General features: G+C 43.2%; 1 protein-coding gene across 3 annotated transcripts in view; it reads left to right on the forward strand.

Moving 5' to 3' along the window:
* The window catches only part of LOC146834519 (putative oxidoreductase ZK1290.5), a 690790-nt gene that overhangs the window by 466148 nt on the left and 197358 nt on the right, over window positions 1-27284 (forward strand). For all 3 annotated transcript variants that reach the window (XR_014960632.1, XM_085601909.1, XM_085601908.1), the window contains exon 5: window positions 26969-27151. Coding sequence is in view for 2 of the 3 variants with exons in the window: in XM_085601909.1 (XP_085458035.1) it covers window positions 26969-27151 (183 nt within the window). In the remaining variant the exon portion in view is untranslated. The remainder of the gene's footprint in view (window positions 1-26968; window positions 27152-27284) is intronic.

Consider the following 27284-nt stretch of genomic DNA (forward strand, 5'->3'; position numbering starts at 1 on the left):
ACACCGACAGGCTCGACAGAGGGAAGGGGAGTCAATGGACACGTTTCACGCCTGCCTCCATGAGTTAGCCAGCACGTGTACCGAGGATGACCAGGTGAAGGAAGTACGGGCGCAACTCATCCAAGGATGCCGCAACAAGACTCTGCGGACTCTCATCCTTCGACAACCTTGTATATCTCTTGAAGACATACTGATCCTAGCTCGATTGCGTCTGCCATGGAAGCCGCCCTCAACTCAACAACCGAACAAGCAGTAACCATCAAGACAGAACGAGTAGACGCTGTTCGCGCGACAACTCGCGGAGTACAAGGAAGGTGGCCCAATAGAAATTCACGACAACCGCAGTGCGGATACTGCAGGAAGGAGGAGCACCCCTAAAGACAACTGCCCGGCAAGAGGAAAGACCTGCACAAAATGCAGCATTCCCAACCACTTTGCGAGTGTGTGCCGGGGAGGCACTCGGTACAGAGGGACCTCAGGGCGTAAACCACCATCCAGACAAGTGAGGCACCTCACACTAGACGAACCGGCCACTCCAAAGATAAACAACTACAACAGCACACCGTTGACACTACTTGGAGGACTCGTCATCAGAGGGCGAAGAAGAATGCCACTTCGTGTTGTTCGTAAATGATCTCAAGCGGAAACGTCGTCCACAACCAACGTGTGCTATCAAGATAGCCGGGGCACCTGTCACAGCCCTCATTGACACAGGGGCATCAGTGAATGTCATGGGATGTCAACACTACCAAACACTAAATCCAAGGCCGGCACTAATGCCATCCAAAGTCAAGATCCTCACGTACGGAAGCCAGACTCCACTTCCTCTGAAAGGAAAGATGTGCAGGTCAAGTCAGAAGACCAAGAGGTCACCACAACATTCCATATAGTTGACAGGGAAGCAGACATACTAATTGGGAGTCACACTGCCGAAGATCTGTGCCTGGTCAGGTTTGAGAACGCAGTGAAAACACTTCAAACTGAGGACATACTGGAGCTGTTCCCACAGCTATTTGAAGGCTTAGGGAGTATAAAAAGACCACCCATAGAGGTACACATTGACACTGCTGTAAAACCTGTCGCTCTACGGCATTGATAATACCTTTTCACCTGAGGCTATTGGTAGAACAAGAGCTGGTGAAGCTTGAGCAGCAGGGTGTTATAGAAAAGGTGACGGGCCCGACCCGTGGGTGTCTCCCATGGTTATCGCCGAGAAGCCCCGACAACCAGAAAAAATTAGAATCTGCATCGACATGAGGATGCCTAATCAAGCGATTAGGAGAGAGAGGCATGTGATGCCTACAGTCGACGACATACTAGCGGACCTCAACGGGTCACAGCGGTTTTCTAAGCTGGACTTAAACGCTGGATACCACCAGCTGAAATTAGACAAAGAAAGCAGATATATCATCACGTTTTCAACGCACCTAGGTCTGCGACAATATAAAAGACTGAATTTCGGGATATCTTCAGCAGCTGAAATATTCCAGATCGCGGTGAAAGAAGTTCTGTCGGGACTTCAAGAAGTCATCAATGTCAGTGATGACATTTTAATTCACCCAGCAACACTTGAAGATCATCATCGTCGGCTCAGAGCAACCCTAAAATGTCTGGCGGAACATGGAGTGACCCTCCGCAAGGAGAAATGCCAATTTTTCAAAAGGTCCATCGAATTCTTTGGGTAGGTCTTCAGTCGAGACGGAGTGAAAGTGGACCCCAGGAAATCACAGGCGATTCAACTTGCCCCAGCACCCACCACGGCTTCGGAAGTCAGAAGCTTCATGGGCATGGCGACGTACTGCGGGAGGTTCATCCCGAATCTTGCCACGATTGCAGAACCACTACATAATCTGACGAAAAAAGACTCTGCCTGGCGATGGACTCAAGTGGAAGAAGAAGCGTTCCAGAAAGTGAAGTCAGCACTACTAGCAAGAACAACCATGGCATACTTCAATACGACTCGGCCAACGGAACTGATAGTGGATGCCAGCCCAGTGGGGTTAGGGGCTGTACTAACTCAAGAGACTGAGCCAGAAACCTGGGTTCCGCTGGCGTTTGCTAGCAAGGCGCTGACAGCGACCGAGACTCGTTATTCTCAAATAGAATGAGAGGCGCTTGCCATAAAATGAGCCTGCAACAATTTTCACTTGTATATCAGTGGTCATCCATTTAGATTAGTGACGGACCATCAACCACTACTCCCGCTCTTCAAAGGAACTGCGCCTCATCCCCCCACCCAGGATCGAGCGGTGGGCGATACAACTCCAACACTATCAACTGGAACTGGTATACAGACCCGGGGCCAAGAACCCGGCTGACTTCCTGTCACGTCATCTGGCACATCCCGCGGAGGCGGATTCTGATCATGAGCGGAAGACAGAAGAGTTCCTCAACATGATCTCCCAGTGGTCATGCCCACAAGCGATTTCAATTGACGAAATCAAGTCCCACATGGAATCGGACATGGTTATCAAAAGGGTGAAAGACGCAATACAGAAAGGCTCCTGGGAGGGTTTCTCCAGGACGTCCAAGGATGGAATGAAGTCGACAGGTCCCGACTGGGATAAATATGGAGAATACGGGATGAATTCAGCATCGCTGAGTGTGGCATCTTGCTGAGGGGGTTACGCATCGTCATCCCTCAAAGCCTCCAAGGACGCACAACCGTATTAGCGCACGAAGGTCATCAAGGCACAGGAAGGATGAAATCCCGGATGAGAGAAAAGCTGTGGTTCCCAGGGCTCAAGGAAGCTGTAGACAATGTCGTCAGGAACTGCAGAGCATGCCAACTCACTGAAAACGCAGAAGCACCAGCTCCAGTGATAACTGAAGATCCTGCCCCATCACCCTGGTCATGGGTGAGCCTTGACTTCGGGAGCTTCCCAGATGGGAGGGTCACAGCGGTTTTGGTCGATAGCTACACTAAATATCCGTGCGTTGAAGTCCTGCCATCCACAGCATTTAACCATCTGGAACCAGTGTTGACAAAAATCTTTGCATTATTTGGTCTACCGCATGTGATCAAGACAGACAACGGTCCCCCGTTCCAAGGTAACGAATTCAAAGACTTCCTCACCCAGTTGGGGATAAAACATCACCACATTACACCACAGTGGCCCCAAGCCAATGGAGAAGTTGAGCGCTTTATGCGGACAGTGAATAAGATTTTACGCATAGCGGTAGCAGAACACACTGACCCAGAAATCGAGTTGCAGAAATTCTTACGAGAATACCGCAGCACACCTCACTGCACAACACAGAGGTCTCCATGGTCCTTGATGCTGGCAGGGCCCCGACGGGATAACTTCCCAGGGGCTGACAACTGGGAGCCCGAGCCATACAACCCAGCAAGCACCCAAACCCGAAGAACAGCGAACAACGAAAAAGCAAGTCACCGAAGGAGAGCAAAGACCCGAGTACTGACGCCAGGATGTATGGTCCTCATAAGGAATCATAGGAGTGGAGGAAAATTCTGCACTCCGTACGAGACAGGGCTGTAGACTGTGACGACAGTCCAAGGGGCAGCCGTGACTGTCGAGCCGAACGGAGAAGTAATAACCAGAAACATCTCATGGTTTAAGAGAGTACCAGTGGCAAGTGTTGAACAACAAGGCTCCGAACATGCATCACGTAACGACACCACACTTGGAGAGACAGAGCACATTATCACCGATGACATAACATGGAGTCAAGTACCATCAGCACCCGAAGTGGAGTGCAACCCTCAAGTCGTGGTCAGTGGAGGAGAAACCGTCAGCCCTACCAGAGGTTCAAGTAATCACCAACGTCGTTATAATCTCAGACCGAACCCTCGACTGAACCACAGACTGGCTGAGTTTGCATGGTAGACTTGTTCTAACACAAGTTAGAAAAGAACTGATTTGAGATGGGATTTAGCGGTCTAGTTTATCAGGAAGTATCCCTGTCCCGGAAGCACCACCACACAATGTATCATAAATAAAGGAGCCGGGGTCGCTCGGGACCTTCCCGCTCATACCACTGACCATGAGTGTTGTGTCCCATCATTATCTATAATATTGCATGCGCTATCATATCGTGATATCAGGCTGCGCTTACCTGCCCCACGACAGCTTTAACAGCACCTGTAGCCTGAGGCAAACGGGCAGTAATGATATTAAAGCATTCCATTGAAAAAAGGTAGAATGTAAGTTAAAAAGGGAGAAGTACAACGATGAGCTTTGGAATGTTAAAGCAGAAGGACTGTACCAGCCATTATGGGCACTGAGCCACTTCATTGTCATCACTGGAGCGTTCATCAGTCAAACGTTTTAAAACAGAAACAGAGGTCACGCAGAGTACAATAACTGTTTGGCCTTAACAAAGGTGAGAGTCTTTAACAACCTGTATTGCCTAAGGTGGAAGGCCCATAATTTATTATAACATTACATCTATTAAAGGTAGAATGTTCTAAATTAAGAAGGGAGAAACCAAAAGACGTTGACTGAGAACATCTGTACCATTCATTATTGGCCCTGAGCCATTTCATTGTCTTCAGTGGAGCTTTCACAATTCCTATGTCCAAATCAGCAGTATTGACTGCTGCAATGTTCAGTAATTGTACAGAAATGTTACAGTCATTAAAATATGTTACTCAATATTCTAGGAAGTGCTTTATTGTTGTAAAATCTTCTAAGAACGGAGGTTAATTCTTGGTATCACTATTCCCAAATGCAACCCAGTGTTATAAATGGCCTATAATTAGCAAATATGACCCATGTGGCAGCAGGGATAGTGTGGGTTTATATAAATAAGGGCTATTTTGTACGCAGGAGAAGAGATAGGAGCAAATTGCAGAGAACATCTATTTTACATCAATTTGCTCTTAGTTCTCCTTGGTATCATTGTGAGGTATTGCTGTGGTTACTTGGGTAGAAAGAGAAGAGAACCAGATGGAGGGCAAACCCAATACACCCTTGAGGGCTTGGGCGGATAAATTGAAAAGGTAAAAGTGCCGACAAGGGATTTTGTTTATGACAAAGTAATTACTTGGTTGTATTTCTTAACAAATTATTTGGTGGGTGTATTTAAACAAATTTTACACCAAAAGTAAATTTATCAACAAGAATAATCATCAAATATAAAGAGTACACACACGGGAATTCTTTTTTTGTGAAATGAACACAAATCTTTTTATGTATAAATCAGAATAAAAAGGAGTACATAAGAACCATTGGTTTGAGCAATAAATCATGAAAAACGGGTTACATCAAATCCATATTTCATCAAGAGACATCTATTTCAGTGCAGTTTTAGCAGAGACCTATCTCATTATTGAGAAAATAATCAACTGTATATTTCGGATATTGCGAAATTAGATGATGGAGTCGACGTTTCGGTCTTGGATGGCAGAAGTCCGTCAGACCATCTTCAGGACAGTTAATTATTGCATAAAAAGACCCTTCGTGAGTTTTAGAATCCCACGATACTTGTGTTTTATCGTAGTGAGGGCGTTCTGGTTGATACAATTGGTTTTCCAAATCTCTAATGACAGGAGCATGGACGGGGGAAATCGTTCCTCGTTCTGATTTCAAAAAATGTCTTGTTTAGAATCAAACGCGCAAAAGTCTGTCGAGGTCAGAAACGCCTGGTTACTTGGGTGCAGCTACTTAGCAAAGCCCTGATACTACTGAGGGCCATGTTCAGTGTATTAACAACTGTTAATTGCCCGCCTACATTTGTTGGACAAAGTCTGTTGTGCATAATAAAGATACTAGGCAGTTAACAGTTATTAATTGGCAGAAGCATGTAGGCAATGAGGCTATTGGTACCCTTCACCAACTCCACTCCCACAAGCAGATTTACAAGCTCAAAGTGCCCATTTTCTTCATGTCCATGCTGCACACCTGTGTTGCACTCAAAAGGAAGACAAACAGTAGTTACTGCCTGCAATCTAAGAGCCTTATTTAACCCTTGTTCATCATACCACTAGATGGGTAGAGATCATGATACCATCCCCTTGGCGGAGGAATATACGTCATATTTTGATATCCCTACCTGGCTGGTGGATATTTTTAATGCTGCAAAGGAAACTGCTGCCGTGGCACTTTTTTGTTTTCAAGAAACCAAGCAGGAGTATTTTTCTTGAAAACCAAAACATTAATGGCTCCCCATGCAAGAAGCTTTTCTCCTGTGTGTGAGGTCCATTACGCTTTTTCCCTGCCTGTGGCAGCCGTGCTTTAAATAATGGACATGAGTGATGGTTGTTCATGCTCTAAATAGGGCAGAATGACCCTCACTGTGTCCCAGTGGTCCTGCAGCTGACATACTTCTGCATTAAAGGTTATTAGTGGAGGCTCTGACAGCAATTACCCAGTGGCTTCCCAAACTCTGAATGGAGCAAGGTATGTGTGCATTTGGCATGGTGGGAGAATCACCATTTCAAGACATTTCTCCTGCTACTCCAAACGCTAAATAAACACTAAAATACTCATTTTGAGTGAGGGTATTTCACCCAGTGTGTGGGGTGAATTACCCCAGTATCCCCAGATGTATCCAAGCAATGAATTATCTGGCCTGGACTCCAAACATGATATCTCCAGGCCTGAGACACTGGGCCTGTTACAATTGCTGCAGGCAACTGAATTGCCCAACCCCCGTCTACACACGACAGGCAAAAGCATGCAATGCACCTCTATTATTCCACCTCTCCACAACAATTCCCCTTGACAATTTATGTCTGCTCAGAGCAGGTGAAAAAAGTCTGTGGGCCCGATTCACAAAGGTAAACTTAGACCTAAAGTCTAAGTTTAGACCTGAAGTCTAATTTTAGATTTAAAGTCTATCTTGAAACCTAAAGTCTAAGTTTGGACTTGAAGTCTAACTTTAACCCAGAAGTCTAAACTTAAACTTCAAGTCTAAACTTAGGGCCTGATTCACAAAAGTGAACTTAGACCAAAAGTAGCAGTAAAGTTAGACTTTTGGTCTAAGATTAGACCAAAACTCTAACTTAGACCAAAAGTCTAACTTTAGTAGTAGTAAAGTTAGGATTTAGGTCTAAACTCAGACTTTTGGTTCAAGTTTACTTTTGTGAATCAGGCCCCTACACCTTAGGTCTAAGCTTAGACTTTCGGTCTAAAATTAAACTTTAGGTCTAAAGTTGGACTGTAGGTCTAAACTTAAACTGCAGGTATAAACTTAGACGTCAGGTCTAAGTTTACCTATGTGAAGTAGTCTCTGCGATTTTTTTTAACTGAAATTGGAAAAAACTGCCCGCTATATCAACCGGTAACATCTGAGTTCGAGCAGTATTTCCCCTTTTCAGAGAACAAAATCATAATGGCCAGAAGTTGGTGTGGTGAAACTGGCTGTTAACATAGATCCAGAGCCCCCAGTATCTCCCACCAAAACCTAGCCAACTCATAATGAAGATCTAAGACTTATGATGGGCTATGTCAATATTAGTGCCAGAGCAGATATTCTTGTATCTCAATCTTCAAGTTTAATCATTAAATAACCCCCACCTTTGGATCATATAGACCTGTGTTCATCGACAAGGAGAATTGAGAAGGAGCAATCATTTACATCAAACACCATAAACAGTGAAGTCCATTTGGGGCTTCACAAGAATCAATAGAGAGATAAGTTGTGACTTTCAGGGTTTTATAAACAAATTAATTTGAATCAATTTATTTAATCAGAAACTATTAATATGTAGTCATCATTATAATTACAGATTCAAATATTACATTAGTAGGTATTTCAAAACAAGATAAAATACCACATTAATGAGAATTACAAATAAAATGGAAAGAATACACCAAGGTGCCGATTTCGATCCTGGAAAAACCGGGTACGAACCGTCGGTCGGAGCGTTTACTCCGTCCGACTCGTACCCGGGAAAAAAACGCTACAAACTTGCAAGTACGATTCGTACGGAAACACCATTTCCGTACGAGTCGGACAAAACACCGACCGACAGTAAAATACATACAAATGTGATCCGGGACACCGCGGACGTGACGTCCGGACGGAGTTAGGCATGTTTTTACGTACGAGCGCTGGGGGTCTGCACCGTATTTACACGGGTGGGGGTACGCTCCGTACATACACGGGTGGGGTGGGGGTCCGCACCGTACATACGCAGGTGGGGGTACGTCCCGTACATACACGGGGGGTACGTCTCGTACATACACTGGTGTACATACACGGGTGGGGGTACGTCTCGTACATACACGGGTGTACATACACGGGTGGAGGTACGTCTCGTACAAACACGGGTGTACATACACGGGTGGGGGTACGCTCCGTACATACATGGGTGGGGGGACGTCTCATACATACACGGGTGTACATACACGGGTGGGGGTACGCTCCGTACATACATGGGTGGGGGGATGTCTCGTACATACACGGGTGTACATACACGGGTGGGGGTACGCTCCGTACATACACGGCTGGGGGGACGTCTCATACATACACGGGTGTACATACACGGGTGGGGGTACGCTCCGTACATACACGGGTGGGGTGGGGGTCCGCACCGTACATACGCGGGTGGGGGTACGTCCCGTACATACATGGGTGTACATACACGGTTGGGGGTACGTCTCGTACATACACGGGTGGGGGACAGCGCGTACATACGGGGGCTGGGGGGGGACGGTGCGTATGCGGGCACATGTCTCCATGGTTGCTATAGAAGTTCGCTCCGTACGGTGTTTTTTCCATACGGTTGTACAATCGGACGCACGGGACGGATCGTACTTGCGCGCTCGGACTTCAGTTTTACGATTCGTAAGGAAAATCGTCCGGGGACGTGTCGGACACTTTTCCCGACCCGAGGACGTGTCGGGGAATTTTCCCAATGCGATTCGTATGTATTTTTTCCCATACGAATCGTACTTGCCAGTTTGTACGGTACTTGTACGATTCGTACGGAAAAAAATCCGGATACGATTCGTACGGGGAAAAGTTCTCCAGGATCGGAATCGGCACCCAAGTGTGTTCCATAAAGGAAATCCCTAATCTAAATTGATAAAGACTTTGGCATATAAAGTCAGTTTCTTCAATAGCAGGATAAGGTGTCAGTTTCAGAAACCCAAATGGAAGAATTCCAATGAGAGAATAAAAATGCATCAGTAATAAACCTTGCTGTTAAGCAATAGTAAAATTGCAAACCTGGAAAGTATTCTCAGCTATAAATCAGTGGGTATACCAAATCTCTGGGTGAGAGAGGGAAGGTCATCAGAGGTGTATCTCCTATCCAGTCTTGCTCTACCTTAAAACTTTGGAACACACACTAATATGATTTTTCCAAAGCATTCATTGGTAATAAATATTACAATCCTCGTACCCAACAACCAATCAATTTTCAGCAAACTCTGGGAGCAGGTAAATTCCTTAGTTTCTCACATCTTCACAATGAACCTCAGAATTGAGTCCTTGAAATGTTACACTGTGCACTTCTTGTGGTTCAGACAGTTCTTCCCAAGAGTTGCATTTCCTGACATCTTCTCTCCTCCCAGTGAGAACCTCACTATCTTATACATATTCTTATACTTAGTAAACGCCTATTCACTAGCTAACAATAAGCTTTTGGAAAGTTACAGCAGCTGCAGGGGAAAAGATAAACATCTTTTGCAGGTCAACAGTTTAAAGCGAAAACAGACCTCTTAACCTTAGCGTGGAAAATCAACATATAATATGGCACCAGTAGTCAGGCTAACTTAAGTCAGGACATTTGTTACTTCAATTGTGTGCTTACAATGCTTTAATACAATACCTACTACAAATTAGCATTTATTGTACGTGTTAAATGGGCTTAGTTTGCAAAGTGAGGAAATTTGCTCCATCATTAGCATTTAACAGAGCTTGTTATTTATGCACACTAAATATGAATATATGGCTTACTTTAAATTCTTTGTTTCACTAACTAGTTGTAGCATTGCCCTTGAGAGAATGTTGAAAAACATTCTGACTTCTGTAGAGCTGCAAAAGACACTGAGAAACAAGAGGAAGCTCTGCAGGAATTTCAAAGTCTAAGACATCTCACCTTTGACACCCAAAGAATTGACATCTGCAGATGAAGTGTGTGATTTGTTTGTTTCTCTATGTGGCTATTTTGTTAGGAGAATATGGGTCCAATTCACAAAGGGACTTATGACTCATAAGGTTATGAGTGCCGAGTCTCCTCACTCATGGTGAAATCTCCACACTGAGTACTGGAGTGCAGAGAATCTGGCCCGAGTGTGAAGAATCCGCACTTCTAATTTTATGAGTTATAAGTCCTTTTGTGATTCGGGCCATATGTGTCCTGCTGCAGAAATCTTTTTCCTCAAAGGGCTATATCTATGATTTGCTCCTCCAACAAAAGCATATATTTTTATAAGTCTAGTGGTTGAAACACAATAGTTTTTCCTCTTGCTACAAGTAGACAAATGTGCTAATTAAAATTTGCAATATTTTTGGATATTGGAAGATAGATATACATGACTTGCATCAGTCTGGGAGTTTCAATCCTACTCTCATTAATACTAATTGATTACCCTCATATACACTCATCGGTGTGTGCCAGGAAGGTATTGCAACCAGGGTGAGCACTCTCCTTAAAAGGTTATAAATGGTTTCGACAAGATCCAAAAGGCAAGGTATATGTTGTTGGGCCACTATGAAACTTGTATTCCATTTGGTTTCAGGTGTATTTGAACTTGGTATTGCTTTCAAATGGTGTCTATAGTTTGTTGAATGCCCTGAAACATTTAAGTTACAATTGAATCCAACCAAGTCTATTGTTTCATACCTTTACCATAATTCTTTTTTAAGTATTTCATTTTTTTTAAACTGTGCACTGCTTTAACAGGGTGGTTCTATGATTATTGATCTTCATTTTATGTTTAAGATTTCCACTGGAGCATGATTCGCATATTTTTCTTTTTTGGGGGAAGTCACCCTCTGTACTTGAACTACAAGGTACATATGTGAGGAACAGTAATGGTTAAATGTTCATAGAGCTTGGTTTATTGTGTGAGCTACGACTTCTATAATTCATAAAATGTGTATTATATCATCATCATCATATAATCTTTATTCAATTTTAACAAATAAAACCATAAATGACAACAGTAAAAAATAAAGCGCATCAAACACATAACAATTTCCATAATTCGAATGCTCATATTGAAAAACAAGCCAGATAAAAACATGTATGCACGTCAGATAGTAACTGTAAATAAAACAAAGCATGTTGAATTTCTTTAAAATACTTACCAACCAGCAAAGTGAAAATAAAATACTTACGTAGTTTTTTTAATTAAAAGGACAAACATAATAATGGTGTTCTGGGTGGAGATGTTGTCACATCTACATGGGGTAAGTGCTGAATCAAATTAACTCCTTCTAGGGATAGCCAACTAATGATGAAATAAATGAAGTCTCAATTGAGTCAAGAGAAGCCAATGATGGTTTAGCATATCAAAGGTTAGTTAGTGGTTGACGCACAATCAAGGGTCAAACAATCCTTCAGTATGAGCAGATTAAGGGTTTTTACAGGACTTAACCAAACAGATAACAAGAGTAATAAAGTTTTCATCGGTAAAACATCAGTAAAAAACCCTAACCCAAGATACACATGAATAGTATAAGATGAGGAACTTTGAGGAGACATTAAAGCCTTCTTAAAAATGTGTTCTCAATTACATTTAACACTGAGAGATTGGCAACGCTCCAAATGTTGCTGCCATAAGCAGTGATATTAATACCCTTGACTTTGTAAACATCAACATGACCTTAATAAATGTATATCCCAACCTGGTGGAAAAATCAAAGACACAGGCAATGCTTCTGGCAAGCATATTGCATCTGCCAGATACCAAGGTGAACCAGGTTATCGATGAATCAGACAAAACTCATGACTAACAATATTACCTTTGACCTGAATTTTTCTGGATTTAGTGAACCAAGAACCAATCACTATTGCATGTGATGTGGTATAATTGGTGCTTAGGTCAAGGCTATCCATGAACTGCACAAAAGAATTAAGCAAGCATTCCAATTCCAGAGCTGCCCTGAAATTAAGGAAAGCTCCGTCTGCATAAAGCAGCACGGTAATCTAGTGATAACCAATCCGGTGCATGTCCCTACCACCCTTACCGAGCCCTTCTCCAAGTTATTATTGTATAGGGTGAATAGGAATGTGCCAGGATACAGCCTTGGCGAACCCCCCTATTCAATGTGCATTCCACAGGAGGCCCTTAACGGACTGAAGCAGAAAAATTAAAATAAAGATCACACAACAAAGTGACTATATTTGTCTCCACACTAAGACACAGCATAATATCCCATCATTTTCCCTATTGACCCTGTCAAAAGTTGAGGTCAGGTCCATAAAAGCCAAGTGTATAGCACCTTGCTTAGCAACTGTATATCTATTAATGATAAAGATACAGATTAAGACATTGATCGTCAGTCCCAAGGCCAGGCCGAAAACCGTATTGGACATCAGATAACATTTTACAATCAGGACCTGTTAGAAATGGGATTTCTGGTTGGCTTGGGCTTGCGCCTAAGCCAGGCAGAAACCACCACTCTAGTCAGGGCAAGGGAGTTACATGCTGAAGATAACCCCTGCTCACCCCCTTGGTAGTTTGGCACAAGCAGTTAGGCTTATCCCAGAGGCAATGTGTAAAGCGTTTGCTCAACACACACACACTGAAGCAACACACTAGGCACACTACAAAAGAAACTCCACACAAGGTTATATAAAAAATAGCCTTTGTATTATCCAAAACACATTGGAATCATAATCACACATATACACTGTGCCATCTGGCACCACGTAATAATTTATAGGGGATTATATACATGACCGGGCCAATAGGACCACGGTCAGAACGATCAGAAAGCACACGTAATAACACAACCAGTAACTACTAGTAAAATAATGAATTCAGCATTATCACATCAGGCATAAACACATTATGCAATCTCATTAGGCATAAACATCATAGCATGACATTTGGTATAAATCACATTTAGAAGTGCACCGTAGTAGCACTTCCTGGGTGCATGCATCACCTTCAGCATAACCGCATTATGCATTCCCTTATGGCCTTGCGCCCTACCAGTACACACAAGTACACCAAATGACCCCATGCCAACTGGCTTTCCTGGGGGCCCCAATACCCTCTGTCCCAAATGTCAGGGTGTCAATGATAGGACCTTCCACGGCCCTCTGGCTGCCTTGGCAGCAAAAGCAATGTGCATAGAGCACTGGGGGCAGGGGGTGCAAAAGACTCTGGCTTTGGAAAATGGCATACAGTTTGAGTTCAACAGCATGAAGGAATATTTTTAATTTGTTAGTGTTTTTCACATGATGGTGGTTTTATATAGCCCACAATATAATTGCATGCTTGAGTCAACCATATGTTGAAAGAAACTACTCAGTTTGCTGAAAGACATTGGTTTCAAACCATGTGATACAGTTAATTTCCAACATTATTAAGGACATTTTTAATCTGTTGTTTTCCAACAGTGGATTTACATATCCCACAAATTAATAAAATGCTTGAATGGAGAACAAAACTATTCAGTTAGCTTTATTACAGGGTTTGACTGCTCAAGAAGCAGTTAAGGAAAAGGTTTGGTGTTACCATAATACCATGCATACCACTATGGGGTATGACCTCATGTGCTACTGAAGGATTGCTTGCCAATGAACAAATTGATGACCAGTTGGCTTCAAGAGACATTTGACAAACAAAACATGGTTGATTTTGCATTATGGAGAGGACCATCAAATCTTATGAGAAAAGCAACTCTGGATAGGATGCTCTGCATTGAACAAAACATTGATTTTTTAGTGGACAGTCTTTATAAGGTCAAAAGATCTGTTTAGAGTGAGAGGAGTGTATCAAAATATTACCACATTATTATGCCACCAAAATTTCAGAGTTCGTGAGGATGGCAAATGGCAAGTTGAAGTGCAAACCTATTGTTATGGAGGCTTCCCGTAGTGTGTCTAGAAATATGGGTGGTACCAAAATCATGGAAAACAGTGTTGAATGGCAAAACAAAAGCTCTTGATTGTTAGGAATAAACTGAAAATATTACACCATCTGAATTAGAAGACGGGAGACACTTGAAAATATATTCCAGATCCATCAATTTCTCTGTTGAAGTCCTCATTCTCCCTAATGGGGTTATCGATAACAATTTTTAAAATGTTTCTGCTGGATCTAACTAAACCATTGTTTTTTTCTCCTGTTGCATCTGGTAGCATTTCCATTTCACCTTATCAACCCATAATGCACTTTAATACAAGACAGATCTGTATGATTTGTAAGACGATATTAGCTTTTTTTAAAGCCACTACTTTTAAGGACTAGATGACAAGAAAATATTTATAGACCCTATTTAAGCAATTTAGTGGCACTTACTATCACAGAACGCACAGCTTTAGAGAATAAAGTTTATGTAGTCAATTTCTGATCACCAAAGGCATATATGCTACAAATTTTAAATCATGACTAGAACAACTATCCAGGAAGGAATACAGGAAAATATAATAATTTATGATGATTAAATGGTCTTAATTTCCTCAGTTTTTCCCTCTATGAACTACACCAACATAAACCAAATATATAGAGTCTCTGTTCCTTTATTCTTGACCTAATGTCATGATTAGATGACCCACCACCATCCCTTAAACTCTCCTTTGCATCTTGTGTTATCACATTCTGCATTGGAGGTGATGGCTATGATTCATACTCTTACGTTTTTAGCTCTTTTTCTGACATGAAACAACTTTCCGATTTTACTACTACATGTTTCTTTCGTGTAACCTTTGATGCATAGATAATTTAGGCGTCTTTAGCCCCCTTGATACTTCTATTTTCTTAATTGCTTCATTAGATGAATTGCAAAGTTTCGTTTTTTGTACAAAAATGGTTCCCCTTGCATAATTAGTGCAACTTCTACATCCTTTGATGACCTAGACACTTTCTTTGAGTCCAGCAATTAGCAAGGGTTTACAAGAAATATAAATCTGTGGATTTCTATTTTTGTTGGTTTGCTTAATTTAATTACTTATGAAGGCCAGGTCTGAAACAAAGGGAGAAAATACATTGGCTTGACACCTATCTACGTTAAGAAGTAATTTAAAGGTTATCAAATCCTCAGATTAGAAATCAGAGGAAGATGTTAAATCTATTAATATATTTCATTTTAGATCATCAGTAATATATCTACTATGGCAGCTCCCTTCTTCTGTCCTTCGTACACTAGTCTGACAACTCTTAACAGTTCCAATAAGATCCGTCAATACTCTTGCCAACTTTTGTCAGTTAATCTAGAATTTCACCATAATTTCACTCACAAACATTATTGTCCTGGGAGCATGAAGAAGCAAAGCACAGAATAATAGAGACTTCCAAAATTACTAATTGTTGCAGTATGGTAATCTACTTGCCACATTTAAAAGATTGTCAGTTTTAAACTTTTACAGAAGTATGTAAGATGGGACCCATAACTTTCACAAGAATGAGTACAAACAAATCCAATGAATGCTGTTGTTCACCATATTTTGGTCCTTTTGATTCTTTGATAACATTGTGCTTTCTTGAAATTGGATTGAAAAGAGTTTGAAGAAACATTCAGTGAAGTTTTCTTTTCCATATTAATTACCTAAAGCAATATTTAAACATTGAACTATGCTAAGAGATTCCATACATGCTTTAGGACAAATTTGTGGGGAAACAAACATTCTTCCAAAAACAAGCAGAGCAAACTTCATTCCTCTCTGTATAATTATGTTTACTGGCATTTTATGTTTGAAGATCTGAAGATAAAAATATCTCAGATCCTTAACAGTATTAATGGTCATTAATTCTATTTGATGGGCAAATACAATTTTGAGGTTCCCATTGGCCTTTTCTTTATTTAGATGTTCATCCAAATTAGTTTTGATAGCAACAAGAAATTTGTATATTTTGGTTTTTTAGGAACCTCAACTAGTATTTATTTAGCATGTCTTATAGTTTTATATAGAAAACATTTTGCAGTTTTCCTTTTAGAGCATGCTTCCATTATGAATTAAAACCATTAGAATAACACCATCCCAGCACCAAACAGCCTTAGCATGTGATGTTCTTAGCACAATTAGAGACGTTGTCTCACATCATGTAACTCTCTTTTTAACATGGTGACAGTTGACAGTGCAAACTGTGCCTGGTACAATGGAGGGATCCAAGTGTTAACCAGACCCCTGTCTCCCGCAGCATGGTGTTTGAAACTGTGAACTATGCGCAAATAGGTGATTGCACAATAAGCCTATATCTCTTAAACAGCTGCAATGTTGCAGACTGTCTTTTCTGTTGAGGCATGGGTGAGTGGTGCGAAGTGTGGTTGATGCTTGCCTTCAGCATTGAAGGCATAACTCGGTCTCTGGTCTCAAGTGATCTTCCAAACCGTGAACCACAGCTCCCAGAGCGCAATAATAAGGTCTTCTTAAGAAACCAAGAGTTCCAGAACAAAATAAAGTAGGTGTAAAACAGGAGAACAGATCAAAATGCTTGCATGCAACAAGCCTTATTACAGCTACAATGTTTCCACAGACCAATCTTGTTATGTTGGTGGCGATAGGTGGTCTGCAGCTTACATGATACCATGTGGTAAAGAAGCGTGTAATACTGCTCTGGGTGACTCAACTACATGTGAAACTGGTATCCTATTTTTATCTTTGGCCAGCTAACATGCTAAACCAGTGGGTGTGCGCTGAGTCATAGGCCTATCCATGATGATCCTTAAGTCCATAACACGTTCTATGGCCAGGAAGAGTAAACAAAGTGTCTATTGCTGTCCATGCCATGTCAGAGGTGTTTTGGACATAAAGTGATGGTGGCAGCATACTGTTTATGTGGATTATAGTACTGAACAGCTATTTTTGCTGGTTCCGGCAGAATTTTGTGTCTACCAACCCTAGATATGTAAAGTTCCTCTTACATGTGACACTTAACCCCTTACTTTTTTATCCTGTGTGTATGGATATTAAGATTCTGTGTTGTTATGAGAGTATGGTTCCTTGGACCAGTGGGATCTATCCTTAGTTTGACATGGCCCAAGATGGAGGCTGAAGTGCAACTTTCTCAGACACTTAACCGTGTGGTTACAGAAACGAGGGTAATATTAGAGATTTTGAGGACCTTTTGGCAGGAGATTGTGGATTTTTTCTTCCTGAGCACTGCCATTTGATTGATGGTAGAGGAAGAGAGTAGGTCATCAGAGTCTCTTTTTAGAGGTAACAAAGTTTCTAGGCAGACCCTGTCCCTTTTGTTTTTCTCTGATTGCTACTTCAGGAAGACTGATCAGAGCCAGCTTCAGCTCTTCACACGCCATTGTGTTCATATTTTGGATACTTCTGCTTGGAGCCAGCTTTGGGTACCTTCACATTGGAAACAAAGATTGTGTCTGCACTGCTGCCAGAAAATAACATTTTAAAAGGAATCGCTCTAAATCCTTTCCTGGATTTTTGACAGTCGATCAACATTTCCTGTCTGAAAAATCAGTGTGATGGTGGAACCAAAACCATCTGCTCTGTTCTCTTTCCAAGTTCTTCTTTACAAAGTAAGGGAGTACTTTGGAGTGTATCCAAAGAACTGCTGTGATACGAGGCTGGTGTCTGTCTGATAGCCTATCTCAAAGAGGAGACATCACCTGAAGCTTGCTCAACCTGCTGGAAAATGTGGGGGGCATGCCTACTCCAAGACGGAAGGCATGTGCCTGCTCTGCAGGAGGAGAGATGGTCCAGGAGGAGAAACCCTGGAATGGTCCCAGAGTGTGGAGCACCCAGAAGAAGTAAGTTGATTTCCTGGAGTGTATCTGATGTAGATCCGAGCAGTGCGTGTCACCAGGCCTCTCTGTGTGGTGAAGGTGGTGAATTGCAACAGCCAGGTGACAGAATGCAGTCCGGCATCACTTCAATATTGCCGGAGGGGATCTGCTCTACCATTGCCCCTGCTGTGCTGGTAGCTCTCAGAGGCTCAACAACACAACCGTAGCAGAGAACCCCCCCACTGGCTTGGAGTCCACTTATGCCACAGAAGTGTGCCACTACAGAGACCTCCTACACTGTTCTTCCCAGGTGGCAATATCCAAGAGACGGCTATTGCACTGTTCCCGTGGCCACTGGCTGAGATGATGACAATGCGACTGCGAAGGGAACACCACCAAGCTCCATGTGGAACCGCATCTCAGCTAACAGATGACATGAGGCCTGAAGTGTAGGACTAAGGGGCAGTGTCTTGAACTCAGAAAGATAATCCAGCATATTTGGGAGAATAACTATTGCCAACGTGAACTCTTTCTGCTCAACAGGGGTTCTGCTTGCTTTTGTATGGAGTGTATGCAGCAGGCAGCGCAGGGACAGGAACATCCCTTTGATATAGTCAATCACTTTCAGGCTTTATTTTAGAAGCTACTTTAAAGATTTGCCATGTTTTTTCTGATCCGTATTTTGGCTGCGCTAACAACCCTTTACTTGCAACGCTGATCACAAGGATATGGAGGGACAGGGTAGAGCTACGTTTGTGTGCCATGTTCCCGTCCACAGGACTGGTGCCACTCAAACAAACTAATTCCTTGGTGCCGTTCGTGTCTGGAGCCTGTTTGTGTGCCATTTTTATTAATTTTTAAACCAAGGATCTGGCGAGTGCTGCCACATCGAGGGAACTGACAACATCTTCAAAGGCGACTGGGTGCTGAGGTAGAGCAACGGACACGGGACTGCGAGGACCAGCAGCCCCGTAATCTAACACAGCTGTGGCCTCTTCCCGTACTCCCGCCCTCCCGCCCTGACGCCATAAGACTCCTCACGGCCCCCGCTTCGCGGGTGCCATTCGTGTCTGGAGCCTGTTTGTGTGCCATTTTTATTAATTTTTAAACCAAGGATCTGGCGAGTGCTGCCACATCGAGGGAACTGACAACATCTTCAAAGGCGACTGGGTGCTGAGGTAGAGCAACGGACACGGGACTGCGAGGACCAGCAGCCCCGTAATCTAACACAGCTGTGGCCTCTTCCCGTACTCCCGCCCTCCCGCCCTGACGCCATAAGACTCCTCACGGCCCCCGCTTCGCGGGAGCCGTTCGTGTCTGGAGCCTGTTTGTGTGCCATTTTTATTAATTTTTAAACCAAGGATCTGGCGAGTGCTGCCACATCGAGGGAACTGACAACATCTTCAAAGGCGACTGGGTGCTGAGGTAGAGCAACGGACACGGGACTGCGAGGACCAGCAGCCCCGTAATCTAACACAGCTGTGGCCTCTTCCCGTACCCCCGCCCTCCCGCCCTGACGCCATAAGACTCCTCACGGCCCACGCATCGCGGGACGCGCGCGGGCGCGCGCCGGGCGAAGCCCGGGCCAAGGGCGGGCCCGTCTGAGCCCGTCTGAGATCGACCGAGAACGGAACGGGACCTTCCCCTAACAAGCATTTCCTAAAGAGAATCAACAAAGGGTAAGCATCAGGCCCTTGTGTGTAACGCTGTGGGAATTCGTGTTAAGTGGCTGCTAGTATTATCGAAGGATGGAAAAGTCTGCTAAAAGGGATGGTTTTACCACACAGTCGACTGGGGGAGCACTAATGGGAACATTGGACAACTTCCTGGTTCGGGTGCAATCAGTGCTTGCAAAGGATATCGAACTAACTGAAAAAAGATTATCTTTAGATATCCTATGTGACAAGAGGTCCTCTTTAGGAAGTATGGCTAATCTAAGTTCACCACCTTGTGGTCAGCCCGTTAGGTCGGATTCTATGACCTGCATATCTCCTCTGGAGGAAGAGCAAAATGATGATCTCATGATGTGTCCGACCCCTGTGATCGAAATATTGGTTGATAATGCTGATGTCGCGAACAGCGCAAATATGGTCCCGACTTCTAAGCCTCTATCAAGTATCAAAACCCGCTCTACTAGCAACAGAATAGCGGCATCTGATCACCAACAAGTAGCCCCTACTTCGAAAAAATCTCGCAGGGGAAACCAAAAGATTGTTGTTGGGAAGAAGCCTAATATTGACCACGTTCCTCCCCCTGCCATAAGGAGGGATTTACCCCCATGTCCTAAACCATTAACTACTGAAACGCGGCCAGACCTATCATTATCTACGGGGTCTATGTGTGGGGCAGAATCAGACCCAAAGATATTTTGGAAGAGACTAGAAAGAATTGTAAAGAATCTGTGTGACCCGATTTATGAAAGGCTTGGTTCGATTGAAAGTAGACTGACATGTATGGAACTTTCACTTGCAGCGGCCCAACCCCGAGGTGGCAGGCAAGGCTTGGGAGTACCAAAGGAATGTCCTGGTGTAGTAGGCCATTGTACCGAGACCAACCTCATTGATAATAATGCAACTGTGAAAAACAATCCCACTAATTCTAATGGATCTCAACCCACCCCAGCTCCTGGTAACCAACCCAGAGCCGACCATCCACTTCCATCTGTGGTAACAAATAGCCCTGGGACAGGCAGAGCTAAAAGGGACAAGCCACCCCCACTTGTTCAACCTCTTGCGCAAACTTAATCGGCCCTAATTGATCTACATCTGCCCCCGGAAGCCGCCCCTTATGTGGTGATCTTAACGGGGGTTCCACCTTTGGCCGATGGAGCAAGAGAATCTTATGGGGACTTAAAGAACAAATGTACCTTTTGGCTCAATGATAAGCGACCATTGCCGACCCATATGCGAGCTGAAATCCTGTATGCTAGGCGAGTGAATTGGGTGGGTAGGAGTCCTAAGTCATTGAAGGGGGATTGTGTTGTTATTAACTTTAGGGATAGATGGTGCGTGGAACATATCTGTTCTTGGCCCCAAATCGACCCTTCTCCCCTAATACGCACAATGCCATTGTCATTTTTCTATGCACCCATGTCCCTGCCCCTAGGTGGGTTTATTTGCGGGGGCTCTCTGTTGAGGGGTAACGCTTACGAGGACATAAGATCCATCAATAGATTCGATGTGCTCTCTGGGCTAGTGGACTGCGACTGACTGAATAAGGGTAGAGTGTATCCTAAACATAAAATGCTATATGCGGCCCCGATGACATCGGGCAATCATGAAAAACTGCATGTAGTCATAGAGGAAGTACAGGGCACACGCCAATGGGATCTCCCTAGAATAGCTGATGGAACTAATGCCAGTAGGTTTCATGATCAAGCTAACATTGGAGGGGCTGGTGAGGGAGGTTTACAAGGCGAACTCCAATATGAAAATCTAAGTATTGAGGGCGCCCCTAACCTTTTACAAGGTGTAGTCCCTTTACCTATACTAAAAAATAGGAGTGTTAATGGCGGAATTAATCCCGCTGGTCATGTGCTGTTTCTATCCTGGAATGTTGCGGGTATTGGTTCTAAACTTCTCTCTCCTCTGTGGGCAGACTTCATTAACAAGCATGATATCTGTCTTTTTCAGGAGACATGGTCAACAGAGCCTGTATTTATGTTGGGCTATTTGAATTTTTATGTCCCGGCGGTCAAAAAATCTAAGGGACGACCATCAGGAGGTTTGGCCATTTGGATCAAACAAAGCCTAGGGTGTAAAATTCAATCTATTCTAACCCAGAATAATGATATATTGGGAGTTAGATTGACTTGTACACCAAACCTCAAAATTAACGTATACAATGTATACGTAAGGGGCTTACCTGGTGGGAAAATTTCTGAGGTGATGCCTGCACTAAGTACTCTCGTCGAATCTAACCCCATCGATGTGCTCCCACTTATAGCGGGTGATTTTAATACAAATTTTGAGCCTCTAGGGTCTCAAGATATGCTTCTAGTAGAGGATGAGGATCTGAAGTGGGGTGTTCCACTGCTTGAGACAAAGGCAGTGACCAAGTGGACTGAGGCGGCCCTGTATCTGAATGGGTTTTGCCTGAGCAACCAATTGAGGGCGGCTAACGGCAGAACCATATCAGATAGGACATGCAATAAAACGTATGATAATGGCATCAGGGCAAGCAACATAGATTATCTCCTGGTTCACCTAAGGATGTGGCATACCCTTGTGGATATGGTGGTTGAGACACGGATAGAAAGTGATCATAACCCGCTAGTTGCAACTTTTAAATTAGGATTGGGCGATAGGGAGACTTATGGTTTTGAAAAAATGATTGATCCAGCTGCCGTTTTATCAAATGATGAACGCCACCTTAAATGGCGTAACGTTGTTGAGCACCCTGATCTTTTAGGCAGCATCGAGTCCTATGTGGAAGAGGCGTTGTTATCAATCATGGCAATAGGTAACAATTGTCAACCTCTAGTTGAACAAGAGATTATATATGAAAAACTAGTAGCAAGGTTGAAATCATGCTTTTGCAGACCTTCTAAAGCAAAACAAGCCCCTAAACGCAAACAGGAGGATTGGTATAATGCCTCCTGCAAATATGCGCGCAGCAATTTGGGTCTCGCCCTCAAAACTAAGGATATGAGCAAGATTAAAATAGCTCGCAATGCACACAAAAAGACCTTATGGAAAGCAAAAAAAGATTGGGATGAGTGCGAGTGGCAAGAATTAAAAGCAGCATGCGCAGACAAAAACCAGAAACAATTCTGGGATATTTTTAAATGGAAGAGGGGCGAAATTATTGACAGTCCTCATAACCATGTACCCCAGAGTTCTTGGATAGACTTCTTTAAGTCACAATATTGTAAAGGTATCGAGGATGCTAGTATGCACCAAAGGGAGAGGCCGTTCTATAATAGCCCTGTGTTTACCACAGAGGAGGTTGACACAGCGCTTGACATGGTTACCCAGGGACGTGCACCTGGCATGGATTGTATCCCGGCCGATGTATTTCTCCACAATAGAAAAAGATGGTGTTCATACATTACTCATTTAGCTAACGCCATAGCCCAGGGAATGAGTATCCCTCATTCTTGGAAGGGTGCCGAAATTGTCCCGATATATAAAAAAGGGGACAAATCGCTGGCTTGCAACTATAGGCCCATAAGCCTAATAGATGCTATGCAAAAAATCCTGGGCCGACTGGTTTTGGGCAAAATTCAGACCTGGATGGAAGATAACAGTATATTAAGTCCTTTACAGGCTGGGTTTCGTCCAAAAACAAGCACAATAGATCAGGTCTTCAGGTTTGTCGTCCTCTATTGGCGGACAGTCATTCTAGATAAAGGGGTTCTATATGCTGTGTTTGTTGACCTAAGGGCGGCCTTCGACCTAGTCCCACGAGGCAAGCTATGGAAGGTATTGGAGGAGTTGGGGATGGCGCCGGAGTTGTTGGCATTGGTGGTCCGCTTACATGAGAACAATTTTGCTCGGGTCCGATGGGGGCGGCAGGGGGAGGTAACGGAGTCTTTCCCCGTGGAGCGTGGAGTTCGGCAGGGCTGTGTTCTGGCACCGACCTTGTTCTCGCTCTTCGTGAACGGGGTGGCTGAGTTCCTCTCCCGGGTCCCCTCGGATGCACCGGCTATGAATGGTACTCGTATCCCAGTTCTCATGTTCGCGGACGATACATTGCTGATTTCCAAAACTCCGAGTGGCCTGCAGCTCACCCTCCGACGCTTTGAAGAGTTCTGCTTGCTCCGTGGTTTGGAAATAAATGTTTCCAAGACCAAGTTTATGGTTCTTAACGGCCCTAACCCGTGTAGATCCTATAAACCGTTTGGTGGTAAAATCGTAATGGGTGGCTCGCCTCTGGAACAAGTCGACGCATTTACATATCTGGGAGTCACGATACAGAAGAATATGTGCTGGAAAAGCCAACTAGACATGTCAATTCTGAAGTTCCAACAGCAGACAGGCTTTCTCATAAAAAGATTTAAAGCTTCGCACTCGCAGCCAATAAGCCCACTTCTAGAAATCTATTCAATGAAGATTCGTAGCTCATCATTATATGGTGCAGAGCTATGGGGCTATGGTAACAATCCCAAACGTCTGAATACAATGGAGAGCGAGTTTATACGTAAAATCGTTGGTGTACCACAAAGTACTCCCCTGTTACCCCTCTTTTGGGACCTCGGTCTAAAAACCTTGCAAGACACTGCTAATCTGCGACCATTGTTGTATTGGCGTAGGGTTTGGTCAACTGAGGAACTCAGGCACTATGCTTTGGGATTAAAAGAAATAATGGAGAAGGACCTCTTTCATAAAATAGAATGGCTGAAGTCCATCAAAACACTACTTTTCAGACTGGGATGGAGTAATCTATGGGATGATCCCCAAAACACGGTTTTCCCTTCAAAAGATATTGTCAAAGCTAAGTACTGGGAATTCGTAGTCATGGAATCTGTTTCCAGGGGGAGTACATCCCAGCTAACAGCTAGATACCTAGAGATTAAGGCCCTTCCTGGGCAGGAACAATTCTGGGGCATGATTGAAGAACCAATCGATCGTAAATTATATTTCCAGTTTAGGATAGGTACCCTTCCCATTTGTACATTTACGTGCAAATGGACTAATGGGTCGCAGGATAAATGTCCTAAATGTAGAGACACGATTGAGTCTCTTAGTCATTTCATTTTCTTTTGTCCCCTCTATGAGCACCCTCGAAACAAATGGGTATTACCTGTCTGTCGCCTTATAGGCATTCGAAGGTATGAAGAGGCACTAAGAATCTTGCGCTCTGATCCAAGCCCGACAATTGCAATAGCAATGGCTAAATATATTAAGTGGGCTTGGACTATACGGCATAGACACTCTAATGTGAAAGCGACCAACGATAAGGCACCCTAATGTAGTCATGTTTTTATCATTTTATATAAATTTACTCATCCATCCTCACATGTAAAAACCTTAGTCTTGGTTTTTTTGTGGTTTCGATTAATTTTTGTTGTGGATGAGTTAATATTGTTGTTTAAAAATGAATTGCTTTAATCGAACTGGATGTCTAGGAATTAGCATCGATTAGTAATCATGGAATATTTCGTAATCTAGGGTGTTTAAGTGTAAATATCTTGTGTTGAGTTTATTTTATTGCTGTTTCTCCTTAATCCATGTTAATGTAATTGCTTGATGTACGATACTTTCATGACTTAATTGTCGAATAAAGTTTTTCAAAAAGTATAACAAATGGATTTAAGTATTACCTATCGGAATCCCTGCTTGTCCAAGCCTAATTGTCAGCTTGCACCTGTTCCAGATTCATATCTACTATCTATTCAATGCTACAAGATTGCTGTAGTTGGCGTAAGAACTATAGAACTGGCTTAAGATCCCTTGTGTATGTTGCAGAACCTGTAGCTTAAATCTCACCACTGTGTGGATTTTGTTTTTTTGTTTTAATAAATTACTTCTCTTTTACCTTTTACTTAAGACAAGCACTGACCTTGATAGTGAATTATTGTATCTGTTGGTTTACTTGAGTTCTCAGTCTCTACCCCTCACAATCCCTCCCTAAGAAAACTTTCACCTCTCAACCTCACTACCCTGAGGGTCTAGTTCTGAATGGGTGTGCTTGTCCCAGTTAGCACAGCCATAATGGGACAGGACCCAGGACACCAAAGACAATAACCTCAGTCACCACAGTTGTGGCCCTGGAGCCTCTGACTGCCTTATGGACCTCTCCGAACCGGGGCAGACAGAACCATCTCTGAGATCCAAGGCACCACTGTTTTTCTAAGCAGTGAACCACAGCTTCCAGTGTGCAGTATTAAGGTTTTCTTATGCCCCCATAAGTTCAAAGTCGCATTTCAAAGTAGAACAAGTATGTAAACAGAACACAACAAATGCCCGTGCACCACAAGTTTAAACACAGCCCATAGTGTAAGGTGCCAAATTTTAATATTTCGTACCTAAATACGTTGTATTTTAAGCTAGAGCACCCTCTTTCAAATGAGGTGGGGCTGAGAGGGCACTTAGCAAAGGAGTTGGGAGTATTTTCTGTGGAGCAATTTATGATTTTGTTAAACACCCGCAGGTGGCTTAATTGTTTAGCTATTTGTTATTTTGATGCTTTGCAAGGGGTGGAAGAGGAGAGTGACATGGTTGTAAGTGTGAGCTGTAGATTGTATGCAAGAGATGGTGATGCTAGTGTGGTGGTGTGATGGTATTTTGGGTTTGGGTTGGGTTGGGTGTCTGGTATGGTGAGGTGCAAACTGGTTAAAGTGGTAGGTAGCGAATAAGAGTTGAGAAGAATAATGCGGTAGGACCTGTTGAGAAAGAGGTCATGTGAGCATTCTTGTGCATGAGACCATCTGGCAGAGGATTTGCATGGTAAGTAAAAACGGGATTATATTTGACATGACGGCATTGTGGTGAAGTATACCCTTCAAACAGCCATGATTTTGCCAGCGTCTTAAGGAACAGTTTCACTGGAGAGCCGAAAGAGGTGCCTTGAATTGCAAAATTATTTTGGAGAAAGATTACTGGGTGAGGAGGGAGACTTAAAGGTCTATCTGTATTGGAACTAGTGAATGATATCAAGGTACTGAGGTTAGAGAGAAGTGATGGGTTCGATGGTGGTATGGCGGGTCTAATGCATGCATCAGCAATGATTAAACGACCTAAAGACATGACAGGAGCTCAATAGAAATCTGTTTAAAAATAGAGATGTGATAGGGGCGACCTTCACTCGTGCACTATTCCTTTTTAGAGTGAGATCACTGATACATCACATACAGTTCAGAACTAACAGCCTCTTGGCTCATTGGTTGCTATTGGCCATCCGGCAGTATTTTCATTTTTTTTTTAACAAATAAACAATCCTACTGCTAATGATTATTTAAGGGAAGCATATCGGGTTATTAAAATAAACTTTGCTGAATTATTGTTGCAATAATCCTAATCTGGTTTCATATTTCAAGCTGGTGGCTGCATGAATCTTTGGAACTGGCAGAAGCGAAAAGTACTAAACTAACCGAAATAGAAGAGAAAAACATGCAATGGACGTCTTATGATGTGATGTGCATGAAATGTAAAGAAAAGTATCAGCTCCAATGAAAACGTAATTTGTTATACGCTATTCATATAATGTAGATGCTGATATGGTTTATTTTCCCTGATTCCAGGCTGAATACCACCCGTTCCAAAGACCCCAAGAGCTGGTGGACTACTGTCGAAAAAATAATATTGTTTTTGAAGGCTATTGCCCATTGGCTAAGGGGGAAGCTCTGACTCATCCTATTATCATTCAGTTAGCCAAGAAGTACAACAGAACCCCAGCACAAATCTGTATCCGGTGGAGCATTCAAGTAAGTGATCGTTCCAGTGCAATTTCTACAATTCAAGGACAATGTGTTCTGCTCCCTGTATGCCTTGTATAAACAATAGAATGAGGCAGTTGTTAATGCTACATGTATGATGCAAGCATTAGGTTCATTGGTG

The sequence above is a fragment of the Triturus cristatus genome, chromosome 4_2, assembly GCF_964204655.1.
Source record: "Triturus cristatus chromosome 4_2, aTriCri1.1, whole genome shotgun sequence".
Lineage (NCBI taxonomy): Eukaryota > Metazoa > Chordata > Amphibia > Caudata > Salamandridae > Triturus > Triturus cristatus.